This window comes from Tachysurus vachellii, chromosome 6 (genome assembly GCF_030014155.1).
Source record: "Tachysurus vachellii isolate PV-2020 chromosome 6, HZAU_Pvac_v1, whole genome shotgun sequence".
Lineage (NCBI taxonomy): Eukaryota > Metazoa > Chordata > Actinopteri > Siluriformes > Bagridae > Tachysurus > Tachysurus vachellii.
In genome coordinates this window covers 19175261-19192884 of record NC_083465.1, presented here as the reverse complement: position 1 = coordinate 19192884, position 17624 = coordinate 19175261, and the positions used below count along the sequence as shown (strand labels likewise).

Below are 17624 nucleotides of genomic sequence, written 5' to 3'. Positions count from 1 at the left end.
CTCTAGAGATCTCATTGCATTTAAGAGCGGCTTTACCAGCGTACCCCTTCCCGTCAACGACATGCAGTAGTTTTAAGCACTAATCAATAGCATTAGTTATTTTCTTTTAACATATACCGACACATAGATAACGGAATAAACATAACATTTCTGTTATGTCCAGGTTGTTGATTTCAATTTGGACCTTTATCCTCTATTGATTCATTTGATTTATTATCACACTGATTATATTGCAGGCGTCTAATGTGCGGATAAAATACAAAAACAAACGCATTAACATACAAAGGTCTTTGATATATTTGGCCTCGTCTAAATGCAATTAAAATGTTGGTTTTTTTTGGTTTGTTTGTTTGTTTTTTCCCCAAAATCAATCCACTAGGCCCTAAGCTTAAAATGGCTGAAGCACAAATTGAAGGCGACAATGAACAGGAATGAAAAACGCGCCACCGTGTGGTCAAACTCACCACCTTTGTCAATAATAAAACCTCAACTTTCACATTACAGTGATGACCTGAAATACCAAAGCTTGTTCAGGTGGTAGCTGGTTATTTATCATAAATCTTAGTCGAGTCAAGTTATTTATCATAAGAAATCTCTCCAGTGAAGGCACTCAAGCGATACTCCGAATCTTTCGCTCGTCTCCTTTCTGCAAGTTCCATCTGCAGATGTTTTACCTTTGCACAGGGAGAAAGAAGTCAGTTTTATTTCCATTAAACTTTACATCTTTACAAAATTAAAACCTCCAGAATCCAGATATAGAGTTAGCTTTCACAGTGTATAGACAGTTAGAGTTTAGTTCTCAGTTTAGGCTCTCCCTTGTTGTTATGATATTAATCAGCTCAAACGTCTCACATTTTAACCTACCATACAAACTAACAATACTTATTTCCTGGTGAAAATAGATGTATGTATATGTATAGTGTACTAGCATGTGCACACACCACAAACATGTATTTATAAAAGTGACCTTGCCTTTTGTAATGGTTAAACTCTACACTTCAATTGTACATACTAAAACAAAGGTATGCATTGAGCCCATTTATTACATGTGACTTAGCTCATTAGTCCATTCACTGAGTAATACATGTAGGTGCAATTGTATACATGAAGCACTATGAAGTGCTGAGGTAGAAAAAGATTTTTAATGCTCTGATAAATTATGTTTTTATTTAAAAAAGTCTATTACTTTTTGTATGTAGGTGTGTACTGTCACTTTCAGTAAAACAAAAAAATTCTAAAATTAAAAATTATTGCTCAATTCTTTCTATTTTTTTCTACTCTTTTGTTTTATTTTATTTCTAGTTTGAAATTTTTTTTTGAGTTTTCTGAAAAAACACATTTGTTCATACACAAATCTGTGTATTCACATCTGCCCTTTTCTTTGCAACTTTTATAAATGACAGCCATTATCTGTGTTGTCCTTCTCCCCCTTCTGTGGGCCATTAAACTCATTTCTTTACCTCTTCCATCTCTTGAGCTGCTGCCTTCACCTCTTCCGCAGGTGAGCCTCTGGGTCGTCTGCGCCTCTGCTGCATCATCTGAACATGAGTCCTGATGCGTTGCTCAAGCTCCCGGTCCCTTGCCTCCCTTAGGGCACACACAACAGGCAAAAATACAAATGAACACACACCTCACTGACTGCTCAACTTGTAGCGGAGGAATTAATCGCACTCAGGTCAGCTAATTCAGTGAATTGGTTCTCTTCATTACTTGAATAGGTTCATTTAACCGAGTTCCTTTCAAGGTAATTTAAGCTCTAAAGCAGGCTAAATTAAAACTGGCAACAGGATTAATCAATACAAACGTGTCCGCATGCGACAATCATGACCACTAGAGGTCGGTATTGTAAATAGTTTGATGCCCATAGTTACAGCAATGACGACCAAGACAAGATTTCAACTGTTGTGTTAGACACTAGAAATCAGGTCTACATAAATCTTTTTCCTAGAAAGTCAGATTTTTAAAAATGCACCTCATCACCATACAAACGGTTCTGACAAGATAGGTATTACATTATACTGTGAACATAGAATGTAGTAGTAGTAACAGTAGAATTAACTGCACAACTTCCTTTTTCATTTTTGACTTAATAGTAATTTCAGATCTATTGTAATCTGATTCATACTGATAAAATACTGAGTTTTGCCTTGAATAACTGCTAGAGGTCTTTGCTAATATTATATGCTAATATTTGAAAATATTAAATATTTGCTAATATGTTTTCCAAAATTTCTGCAAGCAGCAAAAGTTCCTATTCAACTATGAAATTAAAATAATTGTCCAAAAGTGTAATAGTGCACATAAGAGTGTAATAGTTCTATTGTCATAAAACACATTCTTTCTGCTATTTAGGGTACACTATGCAGCACACAGGTCTACTCTATCACACACTAGCATATTAAATAAATCCTTAGTACCTGGCCGCCTCTGTTTCCTTGCGTGTTTGTTGAGTGGTATGGGCTTCACTGTGTGGGTCATTATTCAGAGCTTTGCCAATGTTGTTCGGATTACTGGACGTATCAGCAGCATTCTTCAGACGCTAGACAAACAAGCGGTAGTTTTATTTGATTTGTCTTTGTTTTAGTTTCTTATGAGTGGGGAGGAAAACTAAGTCTAAAGCCTGCTAGCTAACTTATTGACTATCCAGGAAGAAGCTACAAGCAGAAGTACAACTTTATTGTTTTCAGAGTCTTTGCAGAGAAAATAAAAAAGAGCACTGCAAATTTAAAAACACTAAATTTAAATTTCTGCATCTTCAGTGTTAGCTGAACATTCAGCGAGGGCTGTAGGGGAGGCCGTCTTCCTGTTTATTATTCTTATGTAACTTAAAATATGATATCAGAAAAGAATGTTCTACCCCATCTTTCCAATGTCTCTCATTCTGGTTCTTGTGTTCCAGTATTTTCCTTTCCTGCATGATCTTGGCCTGGTTTCTCCAGTGCTGCAACAGCTCCTCGTTTCTAAGACAGACACACACCCCAGAGATAAGGTGAGAAGCTATTTATATAACTACAAGAAAAGTTCTTTTTTTCATTGAAAATTTGATTAATAACTTTAACAGCATTTTAATTTCTATCTATCTATCTATCTATCTATCTATCTATCTATCTATCTATCTATCTATCTATCTATCTATCTATCTATCTGTCTGTCTGTCTGTCTGTCTGTCTGTCTGTCTGTCTATCTATCTATCTATCTATCTATCTATCTATCTATCTATCTATAGCCTTATTTTGTATGTTTCTTTAAATATCCCCAAACAACTAAGATATCATTTTAAGGTCTGTCTTCGTCCTGCTTAATAATATTTTTTCTAAACCTGCTCAGGATTATTCATGTAAGATCAGATGAATTGATGTTATTAGCTAAAAACTCTTGGTGTGCCAAAATGTGATACATGAAGGGCTTGGGCTTAAGTAACCACTGGACTGAAACCAGCTCTCATTTCTCAGTAACATCACCGTGCCTGCAGCATAAGTCGATTCTACTTAAGTTTCAGTACACAAACTTAAATTCGATATAAAATCTTTGTTGTGTAACTTATACCTTTAACTGCTTTAACTATTTATGAATTTTGTAATAGCTTTCTTTGGATACTAGCAATAGTGACATTAAATATACTGTAAGCTGACATGATTGCCATATATTTGCTTCTTTGTTACGAATTCTTTGTTACTTCTTTGTGTTTCTCCTGCACAAATCTGCTTGGTTCTGCCCACTTTCTTTAAGTGCCCCCAAGACCTAGGGTTATGGTTAGGGTCAGTTGAGGGGAAGACTTCGATTTCATTGCAATTGCAATTCATCTTATAGACTCTTAGAAGGCTCTCTCAGATGAGCATATGACAAACTGCTCCTTTAAAATAAAGGAATACTTTCAAACATACTTACTTCCTTTTCTGTTCTAGTGAAGCTTGTTTTTCCTTCAACTCCCTCGCTGCAGCCACTCTGTCCTCTGATCTCTTCCAGTTCTGCACATTAAGTGGAGGAAGCTCTGGGAACCTTCCTGTCGTTAACTCTTGATCTCTGTGATGTAGAAATTAAATATTTTGCAGACTTACTTCATATACAGTATAGTGGTTTACTTTCCACTCTATTATTCTTATTTATTTAAATCAAGGACCATGAGCTTTTCAATTCATATACATTTTTATACCTATTGATGGATGAAGGATGAGATTGGTGAGATCTGTCTCCCTCTGCTGCTCGTAGGTGTTGCTGCGGTGATATGTCTGGTGTGATGTGCCCAAGATCTGCTCTGTCCATCTGGATCATTTGCTGCCTAAGCTCCTTAAAGCGGTGTACCTCATTGTCATCCACCTCAGACAGATTCAGGCTAGACTGGAGAATCTCGGTCAGCGGCAGCTTCTCCACAGCCGGCATGTCTAAAGATGGGGACCAGAAGGAGTGAGTTTTTACATGTAAATGTATGCGGCCACAAAGTGAGTATTTGTATATCCTGAACTCTAAGGTCACAGGAGAGAATAAACCTGCTAAAATGTGAAGTGAATGGCAATCTATTGTACTGTAACTCTATTAGGAATTCATTACAGTAAAGTGAGCAAGATGAAATTAGGTAATACAATATGAAAAGATGATATCGAGCTGCAGAAAGCTCTAAATCAATTGCAATTACAGTATGACAGCATCACATGTTTCTAGGCAAACAAGCAATTTTGAAAGCAAACTGAGTTCAAAATATTTTCTTTGTAAAATAGTTTACAAATGTATTTAGCCTCAGAGGCAGATGCAGGGCAGTGCCAGAGGTTATCCTTCATTTTCATCCAGCTAAATATATTACAGGGTCGCGCTGTGCCATGAGGCAGTTGAGCCACACGCGTCGTCTCCAAGGGAACAGAAGTCACACTGCTGAAGCAGAACCAGGGCAGGAAGCTATTTTTGAAGCAGGCCATCCTTTTATGCAAAGCCACAGATGGTGAGCGATAACACACACATACACACACACACATTTATATACATAAACATATGCACGCACACACAAACAGACAAACACTTATACACATAGGTAAGGAAATGCTTTCACTGATTTGGCTGGCATACAGACCCGTGTGCGTGCTGTGCAAGCTGAGGGGCCGCTGAGCCACGGCTGTGCGACGCAGGAACTGCAGGATGTGTGCGAGACCCTGCTGCAGCACTTCCTGGGGTGGGAATGAGATGGGACAGTTCCTCAGGCTCAGAGCTCGTAGTGTGATCGTATTACCTGCCAGGAAAAGACAGCAAGGAAGGAGTTGAAGAAGCAATTGAATTTCAAACAATCTCAGGCCCCGTCAAGATGTTAATTGACAACTTATTTAGGAAAAAGCTTTTATACAATGAGTGCTGCTCTTGTGAAGGATGACCATTTTGCAGACAATGTTTCCTGCCAGTGAAGGTTTTAAGGGAGATGGACATGATAAAACGTGGAATTAAACCTGGGCACCAACTTTCACACAATGAGTAAGCTGTTCATTTTTTTTCTGGCCAAGTATAAGTGTCATGATTTCTGAATTTTCTGTAACCTCCTGTTGTGACAGTGAGTTTTATTTCACAATCACAAGGCTGCACATTCGCCTTACAAATACAAAAAAAAAGCCAGGGCAGCCATTTATTTATCTAATAATAATACAATGGAACTGTAATCATTTAGAACACTGCTGGAAAAAACATACCTAACTCTACAGGAAGTTCTGTAATCTGGTTCCCCTCCAGCAGCAAAGTTTTCAAGCATCTGAAGAGGTCGAAGAACAATATGAGGCCTGAGTTATATGAATTGTTAATGTGGCAATATAATAAACAATTTCAAAGTTTATCCAAGCAGGACCAAATTATTTATGTTAAATGGTGTGTACAAAATATTTTTGCTGTACCTGTGCTGACCAATATCAGCAGGAAGACAAGTGAGCTGGTTATTTCTCAGGTCCAGCCAAAGCAATTGTGGCAGATTGATGAACAGATTGTCTGGGAGACTGGATAACTCATTTCCTTCAAGATATAAATTCTTGAAAGGATGTGAAAAAGAAAGAAATCCATGGTAAGTTCACTTAGCTCTCTAGCAGGGGAGGGGCCTGTCTTAATAGACCAATAACACATTTATATCTTCTTTTAAATGTGTTCATTATCAGGATTTACATGCTGCATACACAAACTGTTATTGTTTTTGAAAATATATGACCTATAAGACATCAAGATATGTCTGAACATGTATCACCTATAAGCCAAATCAATTCATTACCAAACATGTATATACTGTATATAGATTAAAACTACAGCAAGGTCCAAAAGTCCACACATTATTACATGGTCAATATTTTGAATATTTTTCAAGATTCTGCTGTGTAATTTTATTTATTTATTTGTTTGTTTGTTTGTAAAAAATGTTGGATTTCCTACATGTGTCTATTCTCTTTCTCTAAAGCACGAGTTCAGGTGACACATTGATGGATTTGAGCTAATAAAGTGTGTTCATATCAACCAGAGTCAAAATCAACTCGACTCAACGTTCTTTCATTAAAGAAAATGGGTGACATACAAAAACAAATCTTTTTTAAAAAAAGATTGATAAAAATAATAATAATAATAATAATAATAATAATAATAAGAAGAAGAATAATAAGAATAACTTGCGGTCTATGGGACTTCTGTATCATTAGAACATTCAGCAACTGAGCTATTTCTCCAGACATCAGCTCTGTTTTTTCTAAACTTTTAATTCAATTACACTCCATAAAACGATTTTAATTCATTAGCAATCCTGGCCTGTAGGTGCTATGTTTGACATCTCTGCCCTATAGACTGGTTATAGGTGGGTGAATCTAATTGTGTAAACTCATGTAAAGATATATAAGCATGATAAACATACTCCTAATTAAATCATTGTAATCCATAACACGGTTCTGTGTCTTTGTGTACCTTGAGTGGAGTGTACTTGCGCACATAGTCTGGAATGACCTTCAGCTTCTGTCTGCTTAGATAAAAGATGTCGAATGAGTCATGATTCATTTGCTGCTCTGACGAATCATCACCTCGACGTGCAGAATCTCGGCTTGGGGATTTTAGCGCATTCTCACAGCAGTCAAGACTCAAGTGGAGATCACCCAGGTCCGATTCCATAGCTGTTATTATCTATCATTATATAATGTGCTAACTTTCCATACCTGCGCTGATTATGACACAACTTTGCAACGGAGTGAATGATAATTATTTGGACATAGACACTTTATGCAAGAATTTTTATTAACTTTTATTAGCACGTTAACCTAGCTAACTAATTAGCCTAGCAACTTAAGGTGAAAAAAAAAGGTTCTACCGATTCTAACTAAGCGCTTAGGGGAATTTAAAGACACCAAGCAAACCTTAAATCCATACTTCGAAACCAAAAAAAAAAATCTTAGCAGTATTTCCATGCATTCCTTTTTCTTACTCGCGTTTCCTGCCCTTTTAGAGTGTTGTGAAGTGTTGCTATGGTAACATGCCAAGAAAGTGAAACAAAATCTACGGCGTGCGGAAGAAGCCATAAAAGGTCAGTCCATTATTTTTTACGTTTTTACCAGGTCTGCTACACGAATGTATTAACACAATGGTGTTAAAGAACGAATCAATAATTGTCCTTGAACTATGCTGATATAATCACGAAGCTTATCATATTTGTTCATTAAAGTAAACTTTCTACGCAAATAACTGTTTTTTACTTAAATTATATATTATTTATATTTTCTATTTCTTAGGAAATTAAAAAAAAAAAGGAAAAATATACAAAATTACATGAGAGTATAGTGACATGTATATATTAGGCAAGGGTTATATAAAATACCCAGATGCCACAAATTGCCCATATTCATTGTTAGAACAATAATTAAGAAATAAAAATGGAAATATATGTATTATTAAAACATACATATGTGTAATGAACCTTCCAGGAAGATTCCACCCTTGCACAATGGATTAGGAAGAGGATTAGAGAGTGAATAAGTGGAGTAGAATTGGTCACAGTAGCACTTTATGTTTCTAGATATACAAATAAATTTCACCTGTATGCAGCTGTACCTTTTCTTTTAACTAGTTATTTTATTTTATTGTTAAAATGTAAAGAACCTAATAGTCACAGGTACACTGTTATGTTGGACCTCTGAATGAAAGGCTGTGAGTTCAAATCCCTGATGCACACTGATGCCACTGCTGGGCCCTTAAGCAAGGCCCTTGACCCTGTTTAATGCTGTAAATGTAAGAAAAATTGAACTATCTCTAATAAGTATTTTAATAATTTTGTACAACAGTAGTTGATAGTGACCTCCACCTTCATAAGTTCATTATAAAAATACATGACATTTTTACTTTTATTTATAGCCCTTAATAATATTTAAATAGTATTATTTGATTTTTTAACTCTGTTTTATTTAAGAATTTTGTTCAGACCAATTTTATAGTTATTACAATTACACATTAAAGTTATTATTATATGCCTACTAGTTAGTGAGTTTTAGAATAATCATTCGATTCAAGTGTCCAGTCCAAAAAGCTGATGTGTTTTCAAATACGGTATACTAGATCTTAGTGAATCATACTCAGTCCAGTCAATGTGCACCTTAAAAACGGACTAGCTGCAAATAAAATCATGGTTTTTGGTGTTCATAATACAAGCAGACTCAGAAGAGATATTTTATTTCCTTGATATTTGAGCATTGATTCGATTTCAGACCATGCATTGTTCAGACCACAACTCCTTCACAACTGTGTAATACTTGTGTAACTATAAATTATGGACAGTGTCGATCAGAATGGTCACTTTATTGATGTTATTATTTGGCAGTAGATGAAAAATTGAGAAAGAAAACCAGACTTGAAGTGAAATACCAAAAACAAAAAAAAAATCAACAAAGACCCAACTCATCTTTCATGCCACAGAGCTACTGACATTTTATGTGAATCATAAGAGTGATTGGCATATACAAAATACAACACACATATAACATGACATTTCATTACTACTGCTGCCTAAGTAGTCATAATTGCTTGTGCTACAGTTCCCCTATTAAGCTATATGCTTCCTAACAATTTGTTATTCACCCTATGGAAAGCCACTTGAGTATTTTGTAGGTGATATAAAGCTAGAACTATGTACAAAAGTGCCAAAGATTTGTGGTCAGATGACCATCACACACATTTGTGGGCCTTCCATAAACCATAAAGTATGCAATTTCCATCAATATACTGGTATGGTGTAGCATTTTGATTTCCCTTCACTGAAGCTAAAAAACCCAAACTTGACAATGACAATGCTTCTGCACACAAAATCCTATACATTACAGTTCACCAGTTGTGAAACAAGACATGTGTTGATGAACAAATTCTAATTCAAATCTAATCTAATTCTAAGTGTCTAATCTGGGATTTACTCAACAAAGTACAAGACTGTAATTAACTCTGAATTTTTTTTAAATAAAAATTTACTCTAACTTACACCTGCATGTACTTCTGTTGATGGCTGAAAATAATATATTCAGTGTTTCAGTAAATATGAAAAAAACAAATAAATGATTAGTATTAATTAAATACATTAAATTAATTAATGTGTAATAATTTCATTAATACATGCTCAAATATAAACTCTAAATAGATTTCATTTTGAGTAATATGGATGCTATGGAGGGTTATTTAAAATATTTATTGGTTTAAGGCCTAAGGCTATTCATTTATGATATATCTCTGATGCTCATTGTCATAGCTTGCTCGTATTTTTGACTATATAGTATATACTGTAGTTATAGAAGGGAAATGATGGATAATAACCTTTTGAGTCTGGTTCTTAGTTTTTCTTCAAATTGTCCAAGGGAGATTTTCCTTGCCACAATTGCCTTCTTTGTGACAATGACCATTGTTAAAAGTGCTAGACAAATAAATTTGAATTAATTGAGTTTCAGTACTGCTTTCTTGGTTCACTTTCTTTGTGTTAAAAATGTTGTGTGTTTGTTAGCTTTGTTACCTGATCTACCTTTTGGCTTTTTAAAGGCAGCTGTGAATGCCTTTGTCTGCATGACATGCAATTTCTTGTTGGAATCATTAAAGGTGTTTGTGCCTGTTAAGTAATAATGATAATGTTTAGAATAAATTTTAATTAGCACCTTTAAAAACAACTGCTGTTTGTGTGCTTTTTGTACTACATTTCCTCCCCAACAGAGTCCCCCAACTGGAATTCTTAGTGCTATTTCACAGTGAACCAGCATCAGGAAAACTTATGGATAGAGATTTCATAGCACTACTGTCTGTCACTCTGCAGAGGCCTCTGCAAATGTCATAGATGTAAATGTATATAATGTGTACATTTAATAGTGGTTTATAACTAAAAGTTGTGTGAAGTGACCTTGTAAAACAAGAAAATTGTCACCAAGGACAAACAATTGACACCAAGGACAAAATTCTTTGGTGTCAGACTTAAATGTGTTTGGTTAAATGCACTTTTGTAAGGTGTAAGATTTTCTTTTGTTCATTATATATAGTTTTCAGTGTTGTGATTTGTTGATTAGCTTACTGAGCTTCCTTGACTGTGCTTCCTTGACTGTGTTTCCTTGACTGTGTTTCCTTGACTTAGCTTCCTTGACTATGCTTCCTTGACTGTGCTTCTTTGACTGTGTTTCCTTGACTGTGTTTCCTTGATTGTGTTTCCTTGACTGAGCTTCCTTGACTATGCTTCCTTGACTGTGCTTCTTTGACTGTGTTTCCTTGACTGTGTTTCCTTGACTGAGCTTCCTTGACTGAGCTTCCTTGACTATGCTTCCTTAACTGTGCTTCTTTGACTGTGCTTCCTTGACTGTGTTTAATTGACTGAGCTTCCTTGACTGAGCTTCCTTGACTGTGCTTCCTTGACTGTGCTTCATTGACTGTACTTCATTGACTGTGCCTTATTGACTGTGCTTCATTGACTGTGCTTCCTTCACTGTGTTTCCTTGACTGTGCTTCATTGACTGTACTTCATTGACTGTGCCTTATTGACTGTGCTTCATTGACTGTGCTTCCTTCACTGTGTTTCCTTGACTGTGCTTCATTGATTGTACTTCCTTGACCCATTGACGCCCCTTGACTGTGCTTCTTTGACTATGCTTCCTTGACTGTGCTTCCTTGACTTTGTTTCCTTGACTGTGCTTCTTTGACTATGCTTCCTTGACTGTGCTTCGTTGACTGTACTTCCTTGACTGTGCTTCATTGACTGTGCTTCCTTGACTGAGCTTCTTTGACTGTGCTTCCTTGACTGTGCTTCTTTGACTGTGCTTCCTTGACTGTGCTTCTTTGACTGTGTTTCCTTGACTGTGCTTCCATGACTATGTTTCCTTGACTGTGCTTCCTTGACCCATTGACGCCCCTTGACGAAAAAAATTCCATATTTCATACATAACAAATTGGACAGTAAGAAAGTAAATATGAAAGTTTTACTAAATGATGAGTTTGTGATATAAGGTGAATGACAGTTTTCCTTTGTTCCAGTGGCGGAAGTGGGATTGTAATCCGTTAAAGTGTGTGGAGCAGCAGAGGAGGGGCTGAGTGGTGATGAGAGGAGAAGCGCTTCAGAGATCACCACTCAGAGAAAAGCAGAACAACACGTCGAACACTCCACTTCACTTCCATTTTGCTCGCTGTTTCCTTCTCGTCGCTCTTCTTCTTTTCTTTCTTGCAGTACATTTCTTCACAAACTCGCTACCAAGGCGATCTTTCCGCTCGGGGAGAAGAGATGCTGGAGCTCGGACTGTAGCGGCACCGCGCGCTGTTTAGTTCCGCACCGGGCGAGGAATGCCATCTGAGCCTCAATGTTTCACTGGGCCAAGTGGAAGAAGAGGATGGGTGCGAATAGCTCCTCTAAGAGACCGGTCTTCGACGAGAAAGAGGACGGTGAGTAGTAGATCTCTAGCCTAAACTCCTACATCAATCAGCCTGCTTTAGTCCCGACGCATTTTTGTAAGACGCACGTGCACTCTTTGGAGTTGCCCACCGTGGGCTGTCTTTCTCCTTCACTTCAGCTAGGCGAATGCTTTAATAATAACTTGACATCTAATTGACACGCATTGACATGCATTTTTAAAAAAAATATATATATATATTTATTTTTTTTTACACATTGCTTCCTTAAATATAGCCTTGGCGGAATCTTCACCCATTGAGCACATTGAAGAGTGACTAAAAAAACACAACAGAATACTTTTCAAGTAGCACATTGAGATTGGACTAACCTTAATAACTGCTGTGATTTTAGTCCAGAAAAGATTCATGGGATAAAATGATCAGCTGTTCAGTATGTCTGCTGTCTCCTTAGTAAAGATAATTTACATTGTTGCATGGAAAACATTTATGATTTATCCACCAATATCCCTCCAACCATGTCTAACTGTCTGTTTGAGATATATTGCATTCTTTTAATACGTGTAGCTTGTGCTGCAGTATGCCATGAGTTATTAGGCAGCTAACTGATTAATTAAGGGGGATTAGTTAAATCTGTCAAAACAGGGCCACTTGAAGCGCTTGAAGATTTCATTATGCTGAAAAAGAAAATCTGAGTCTTGATTAATTTGACTGCTTTCCTCATGTGCTTGAGTTGAATCAGACTCTGACTTACGATACATTTACAGTGAACTTTATGAATGCTTCTGGATGAGAATTTGGATTTTGCCTCAAAAGCCCCAAAAACTAGGTCACATATTATCAGGTTTTAGATCATGCGACTCAAATGGAAACAGAAAAATGGACATGTAGGATCGATAGGGTGATAAAATGTAATGACGCATTTAGAAAATATGTGCGTTTAAGTGCATGGGCCACCATAATCTGCCAGACTAACTTTTTGACATATGTCTAGATGGAACATTTTTCTCCTTTGTGCAGGTATAGATCTGAGTCTCTGTCTTTGCTGATTAATTCTTGAAGTCTGGGTGAAATTGAACTGTTGTTTCTGTACTTGGTTGTCTCCCCACTGAAGTCCAGATATAATGACATCTAATATATGAAATAAAAATCACTTTTTTTGGTCCTTCATCCAGCCACTAAAGGCAATGGATGTGTTTTGGTTCATTTCTGTGATCTAATCAAACTTCACCCAAAGCACTGGAAGCAGAACCAGTAAGTGTTAATCGTAATGATTAGATAGAGAGGAATGACTTTAATTTAAAAGAAGATGCTCTGGGCTAATTCACAAAGTCCTAGAAACCAGATTATACGGTGAAAATCATACAAATAGTGGAAAATACTTATTTAGCGAAGGGCTTGTGTTGTTTCCGTCCTTCAATCTGTATTCTGTTTAAAAATAGCTTAAAACCGGAACACATTGCAAGTGCACCGTTTTTATTCCCATTAAAATCTAATGACAGTCTTAACTGTTCCATATTGCATTACTGTTCTGCATGATCAAAAGATTGATTACACCTCATGCTCTGTACAAAAAGTGGGCAAAAAGGAACATTCTGTGCTTTCATTAGACATCCGAGCTCTTTATATATTGATATCTCTATTACGCTATAGATCATATTATCATATATCATTCAAAGAATCGTTGAAGACAAACTAACCACATTGCTGTCATTGAAACCCTTGAAGTACAGTCTGATTACAGAGCAAATATAGCCAAATATTGTGTTACTTCTTAATTGCATATACTGTAGATTGTAAGTACAATTTATTAATAAAGCACATTTCTAACATGTTTTAAAAAAATTGTTTTGATGCATGGCCACAAAATGTACATATCTTGGCACTACAAAGGTATAGTTACCCTCATGCTTTACCTAAAACTGTGGAAATGTTATCGTAGATAGTGAAAGAGAAATTTCTTTAGATCTCTTAAAAAAGAAGCCATTTAGAATGGAGGTGGACGCCAGTGACAATCCACCAGTGAGAAGCCAGGACACTAAAGCAACAATCCTGCATTGCAGTCATGTTTAGACCTCAGAGGAGGACATGTCAGTTGCCCTGAGTTTGAAGACCTGAGTTGGCATGCATGAGTGCATAAATAATGTGGCGCATTTTAAGTATAGTTTAAATGCAAAAAGGGAACTCAGAAAGAAGTCAGTTGAGTGAATTCAGTAGGAAGGGTCAAATGGAAGAACATTGAGAGGTTATGAACCAGACAGCAAGCGGTATTCTGCATTTTCTGTAGAGGACATTTTGCATACAAAGGGATAGGAGCCAGCATAACGTTCCAGTATATTGTATAATCACTTGTTCAGCAGTGTATGTATACAAACACACAGCATATAAATAGACGAAAGTCTGATGGTTGATGTGAAATGATTTAAAGATCACCGGACCCAAGTGAGAAGAAACAATGGGTCTGTTGTGTAGAGGGAAAACTTACTAAAACCCTAGAGCTTTAGATGATAACTAACCAAGCGTACTCAGAAATGAACAGCACATGGTATGGCAAGGGAAGCCCATGCATCCATGATAGTGGCATGACTCCACATGCAAAGTAGTTAGATAGACAATGAGAGGTGTAGAATTCTCATAATGCAACACAGCCAATCCAGCAAGGAAAGGGACTTCATATATTGAATAAAAAATACACAGTGGAAGCTCATAGGGATGAGGTAGTTAAAAATGCAAAGAATGCTTGTTAATACAGCCTAGTAATGCTAGCGAGGGAAAACAAACTCAAAACTAACCAGAGACAAACCACCAAGGCAGACAACAACTTAGTTTGCTGAATTTTGAGAGGGCTCTGAATTCCAACAGTAAGTCCATGAAAAATGTCAAATCTCAAAGTGCAGACCATCCCCAAATCCTCCAGTAGCTATACCTGTACAATGATACATCAAGAACCTCTTCCAAAGAGGGAACCATCATGCTAGCATGTGGGAATGAATTCTGACAAATGTGACAAATTAATTTTATTATGCTTTTCAAACTAATGAGAATTTACTTGTGTAAAGCCATAAAAGGAGAAAACAGGATAAAGAGGAAAAGAAGAAGCACTGGTAAGTGATAGAGATAATCTACTAATGAAATTATTAAGGATGATAACTGTAGGCTAAGCCATAATTTAATGTAATGCTAGTACACTATTATGTTGGCAAGCAAGCAGCTAGCTAGTGAGCAGTTGGTGCTCAGATTGAAGCATGAGTTTATCAGATTATGTAACAAGCCTTATTGGTAGAATTTCTCATTGTCTTTGTATCTTGCTCTTTTAAATGACATACATTCACTTTACTGACCAAATAACACAGAAGTCATGAAATAAATATAAAGACAAAAATTGTACAAAAATGTTTTTGCTAAAAATGTTTTTTGGTAAAAGATAAAGATATTTTTAAGGTTTTTAAAATGTAATTTTAGAAATTTGCTTGGATTTGCTTGATTTTGTTGATTCACAAAAGAGTGGATTTGTTCATTAAATCTGTAGTTAGAATAAGATATGAGTCTGTGCCAGAAAGGATGATTAGAGACAGAAATGTGCGGGTGATAACTTCCATGGGTCAGGTATGGAGCTGTTAATGTGTTAATGTCTCACTTGGTGTTCTTTCACACTTTCCCTGCTCTCTCTCTCTCTTGCTCGCTCTCTCTCTTGCTCGCTCTCTCTCTTGCTCTCTCTCTCTCTCTCTCTCTCTCTCTCTCTCTCTCTCTCTCTCTCTCTATCTATCTATCTATCTATCTATCTATCTATCTATCTATCTCTCTTGAATTAACTTGCACAGTGATATTCTTTGTCCTTCTATTCCTGCCTTTTTAGATTTTTACACACACACACACACACACACACACACACACACACACACACACACACAGAGAGACACACGAGTCAGAGAGAGAGAGTGACAGGGAGCATTCTTTCACAGTGTGATGGTGTTATCTTCTCCTGTCTGTGCGGTGTTGTGATGCTCTGTTTAGGCTGGCCTCTGGCAGCATTTCACTCACCAGCTCCCCATGCTCTTTTGCTCTCCTCTGCCACTGCACATAGAACTGAATAGCCCATTATGGGTGGCTCAACAAATAACCACCATAAATAGCATATCCAATACTGTTAGGGTAAATGTCATATACAAGCATGTTATTTCAGGCATTCTGTTGTCTGGTACAGTCTAATCCTTGTTTCCATACATTGTAGAATACACCATAATGCATGAAGAAATACATACAGAGCCCTCTGGTTACTTTGTCCTCATTTGAAACCTTTTCATTTGAAATCCCCCATTTCTGCACATGCGATAGATATGATAATTGCTCTAGTTTCTCTGGAAACAATGATATTTCAGTTATTTTCCTAACTTCATTAGAGCTCTGTGCTGCAGGCCAATTATCCTATAATGAAATTCATCCAGTGGTCTTCAAGGCTACATTTTAATGCATCTCTCTGACGCTGCTTCAGAATGAACAAGGCTTTTTAATGATAGCACCAACAATCTTGATTAGAATACATTTCACATCAGTTGTTTCGCTTTCTGCTATATTATACACACTTATATATGTTTGGTTCATAGATGTATTAAATCATTTTGGATTTCTTGTGCACTCTGATTTTAATCTTTGAACAAGACACAAGCTGGTCAAGATGAAACATAGAAGACTAGACCCGTTCAGTTAAGTTTGGTCCCCTAACCTGATAGATCTATACCTTAAAGGTAGATAATATCCACAGGTTTTCATAAGAAAGGGCAGACAAATCCTAGTTTTAAAGGTATTGTTCACGCTTTTAGTGTAAATGAGCTGAATCAACATTTTGAAACGAACAAACATACAAAGAAACATTGTCATTACCACAAACAGATACACGCATGCTGCATAAATGCAAGTTTTAGAGTATTGTTTTTCGGCATTAATACATTTTTGTTTTTAAACTAAATTTTAGATTTTAAAGCCTTGTACTCATTGCAAAATTTTGTCATTAATAAAGTTGGTTGGTGCTTTAACTACAGAACCAAAATAACAAAAACAATGCCCAGTTACTTATGGTCGAAAACAGTACACATTAAGCTTGATGTGACCCATCAAGCTTAATTGTTAATTGATCATTATCAGGCATCAGTAGCTAAATTAGTAAGAATGATGTTTCATTCTGCCTATGCAATAAACATTTAACTTTATTTATTCTAGAGTGCATGAGATTGTCATGATTGTATGCATTTTGTATTTGTATTGTATATGTACTTTCTCAGTCAGCTTTGACACCGCAAGCTGTTTCACTGCAAATGCATTCATATTTTTATCGGCACACTCATTGCGATGATGGTTTTCGTTTCAGTTGCTGATGAGAGAGCTCATTCAATAATTGTAATTGCCATGCAGTAATTGCCTCCACTTCAGTGTTGCTGATTGAAAAGCATCACCATCACCAAGCGGTTGTCATGAATCCGTCACGAGTGATGTGAAGCAGGTCATGCTGTGGCTTACTCCTCTCTCTCTGCTCACATGAAGTACCTGATTTTTTATTTTTTATGTAGAGTTCAGGGCCAAAATGTTATGGCCCAGCAGCTAAAGTGCTGCATTATAAAAATCGTTTACCTCTCAGATACTGAAAATGAAACTGAGGTACTTTACTCTCTCCATAACAGTTTTGTGAGTTAAACGCCTCTCATGTTGTGTGACAGGAGCAATTTCTCTCTCTCACCCTGTGACCTGAAATTTAATACCGGTCAGGATGTCAGGTCTAGGGGCTGGGT

The 17624-nt window shown here is 36.6% G+C and overlaps 2 protein-coding genes and 2 long non-coding RNA genes across 4 annotated transcripts in view; 3 read left to right on the top strand and 1 right to left on the bottom strand.

The window, feature by feature from the left end:
- Nucleotides 1-190: 190 nt before the first annotated feature.
- On the bottom strand, nucleotides 191-7119 carry LOC132847453 (leucine-rich repeat-containing protein 27-like). Its single transcript, XM_060872752.1, has 10 exons — nucleotides 6907-7119; nucleotides 5865-5995; nucleotides 5667-5725; nucleotides 5063-5218; nucleotides 4154-4382; nucleotides 3889-4023; nucleotides 2858-2960; nucleotides 2418-2539; nucleotides 1461-1587; nucleotides 191-674 (listed from the first exon to the last, which is right to left on the bottom strand). The coding sequence occupies exons 1-10, from the start codon at nucleotides 7105-7107 to the stop codon at nucleotides 576-578; spliced, it is 1362 nt and encodes a 453-aa protein (XP_060728735.1). The 5' UTR covers nucleotides 7108-7119; the 3' UTR covers nucleotides 191-575.
- On the top strand, nucleotides 501-2992 carry LOC132847457 (uncharacterized). The gene is made up of 3 exons (XR_009648642.1): nucleotides 501-694; nucleotides 1502-1675; nucleotides 2900-2992. It is a non-coding gene; the product is annotated as an uncharacterized LOC132847457 (long non-coding RNA).
- On the top strand, nucleotides 4248-5201 carry LOC132847456 (uncharacterized). Its single transcript, XR_009648641.1, has 3 exons — nucleotides 4248-4439; nucleotides 4801-4933; nucleotides 5061-5201. It is a non-coding gene; the product is annotated as an uncharacterized LOC132847456 (long non-coding RNA).
- Nucleotides 7120-7395: 276 nt separating the features above from the next.
- Nucleotides 7396-17624, top strand: part of LOC132847454 (serine/threonine-protein kinase 32C-like) — an 86629-nt gene continuing 76400 nt past the window's right edge. Inside the window, exons 1-2 of the mRNA XM_060872753.1 lie at nucleotides 7396-7516; nucleotides 11473-11874. Of these exons, the coding sequence (XP_060728736.1) occupies nucleotides 11793-11874 (82 nt within the window). The 5' untranslated portion in view covers nucleotides 7396-7516; nucleotides 11473-11792. The remainder of the gene's footprint in view (nucleotides 7517-11472; nucleotides 11875-17624) is intronic.

Excerpts from the sequence above, each read along its gene's own strand:
- LOC132847453 (XM_060872752.1), bottom strand. The coding sequence starts at position 7,107 with ATGGAATCGGACCTGGGTGATCTCCACTTGAGTCTTGACTGCTGTGAG. Across the intron at positions 5,219-5,666 it reads AGAACTTCCTGTAGAGTTAG|GTAATACGATCACACTACGA; the intron begins GTATGTTTTTTC and ends TTTTCCTGGCAG. Across the intron at positions 1,588-2,417 it reads AAGGAAACAGAGGCGGCCAG|GGAGGCAAGGGACCGGGAGC; the intron begins GTACTAAGGATT and ends GTGTGCCCTAAG.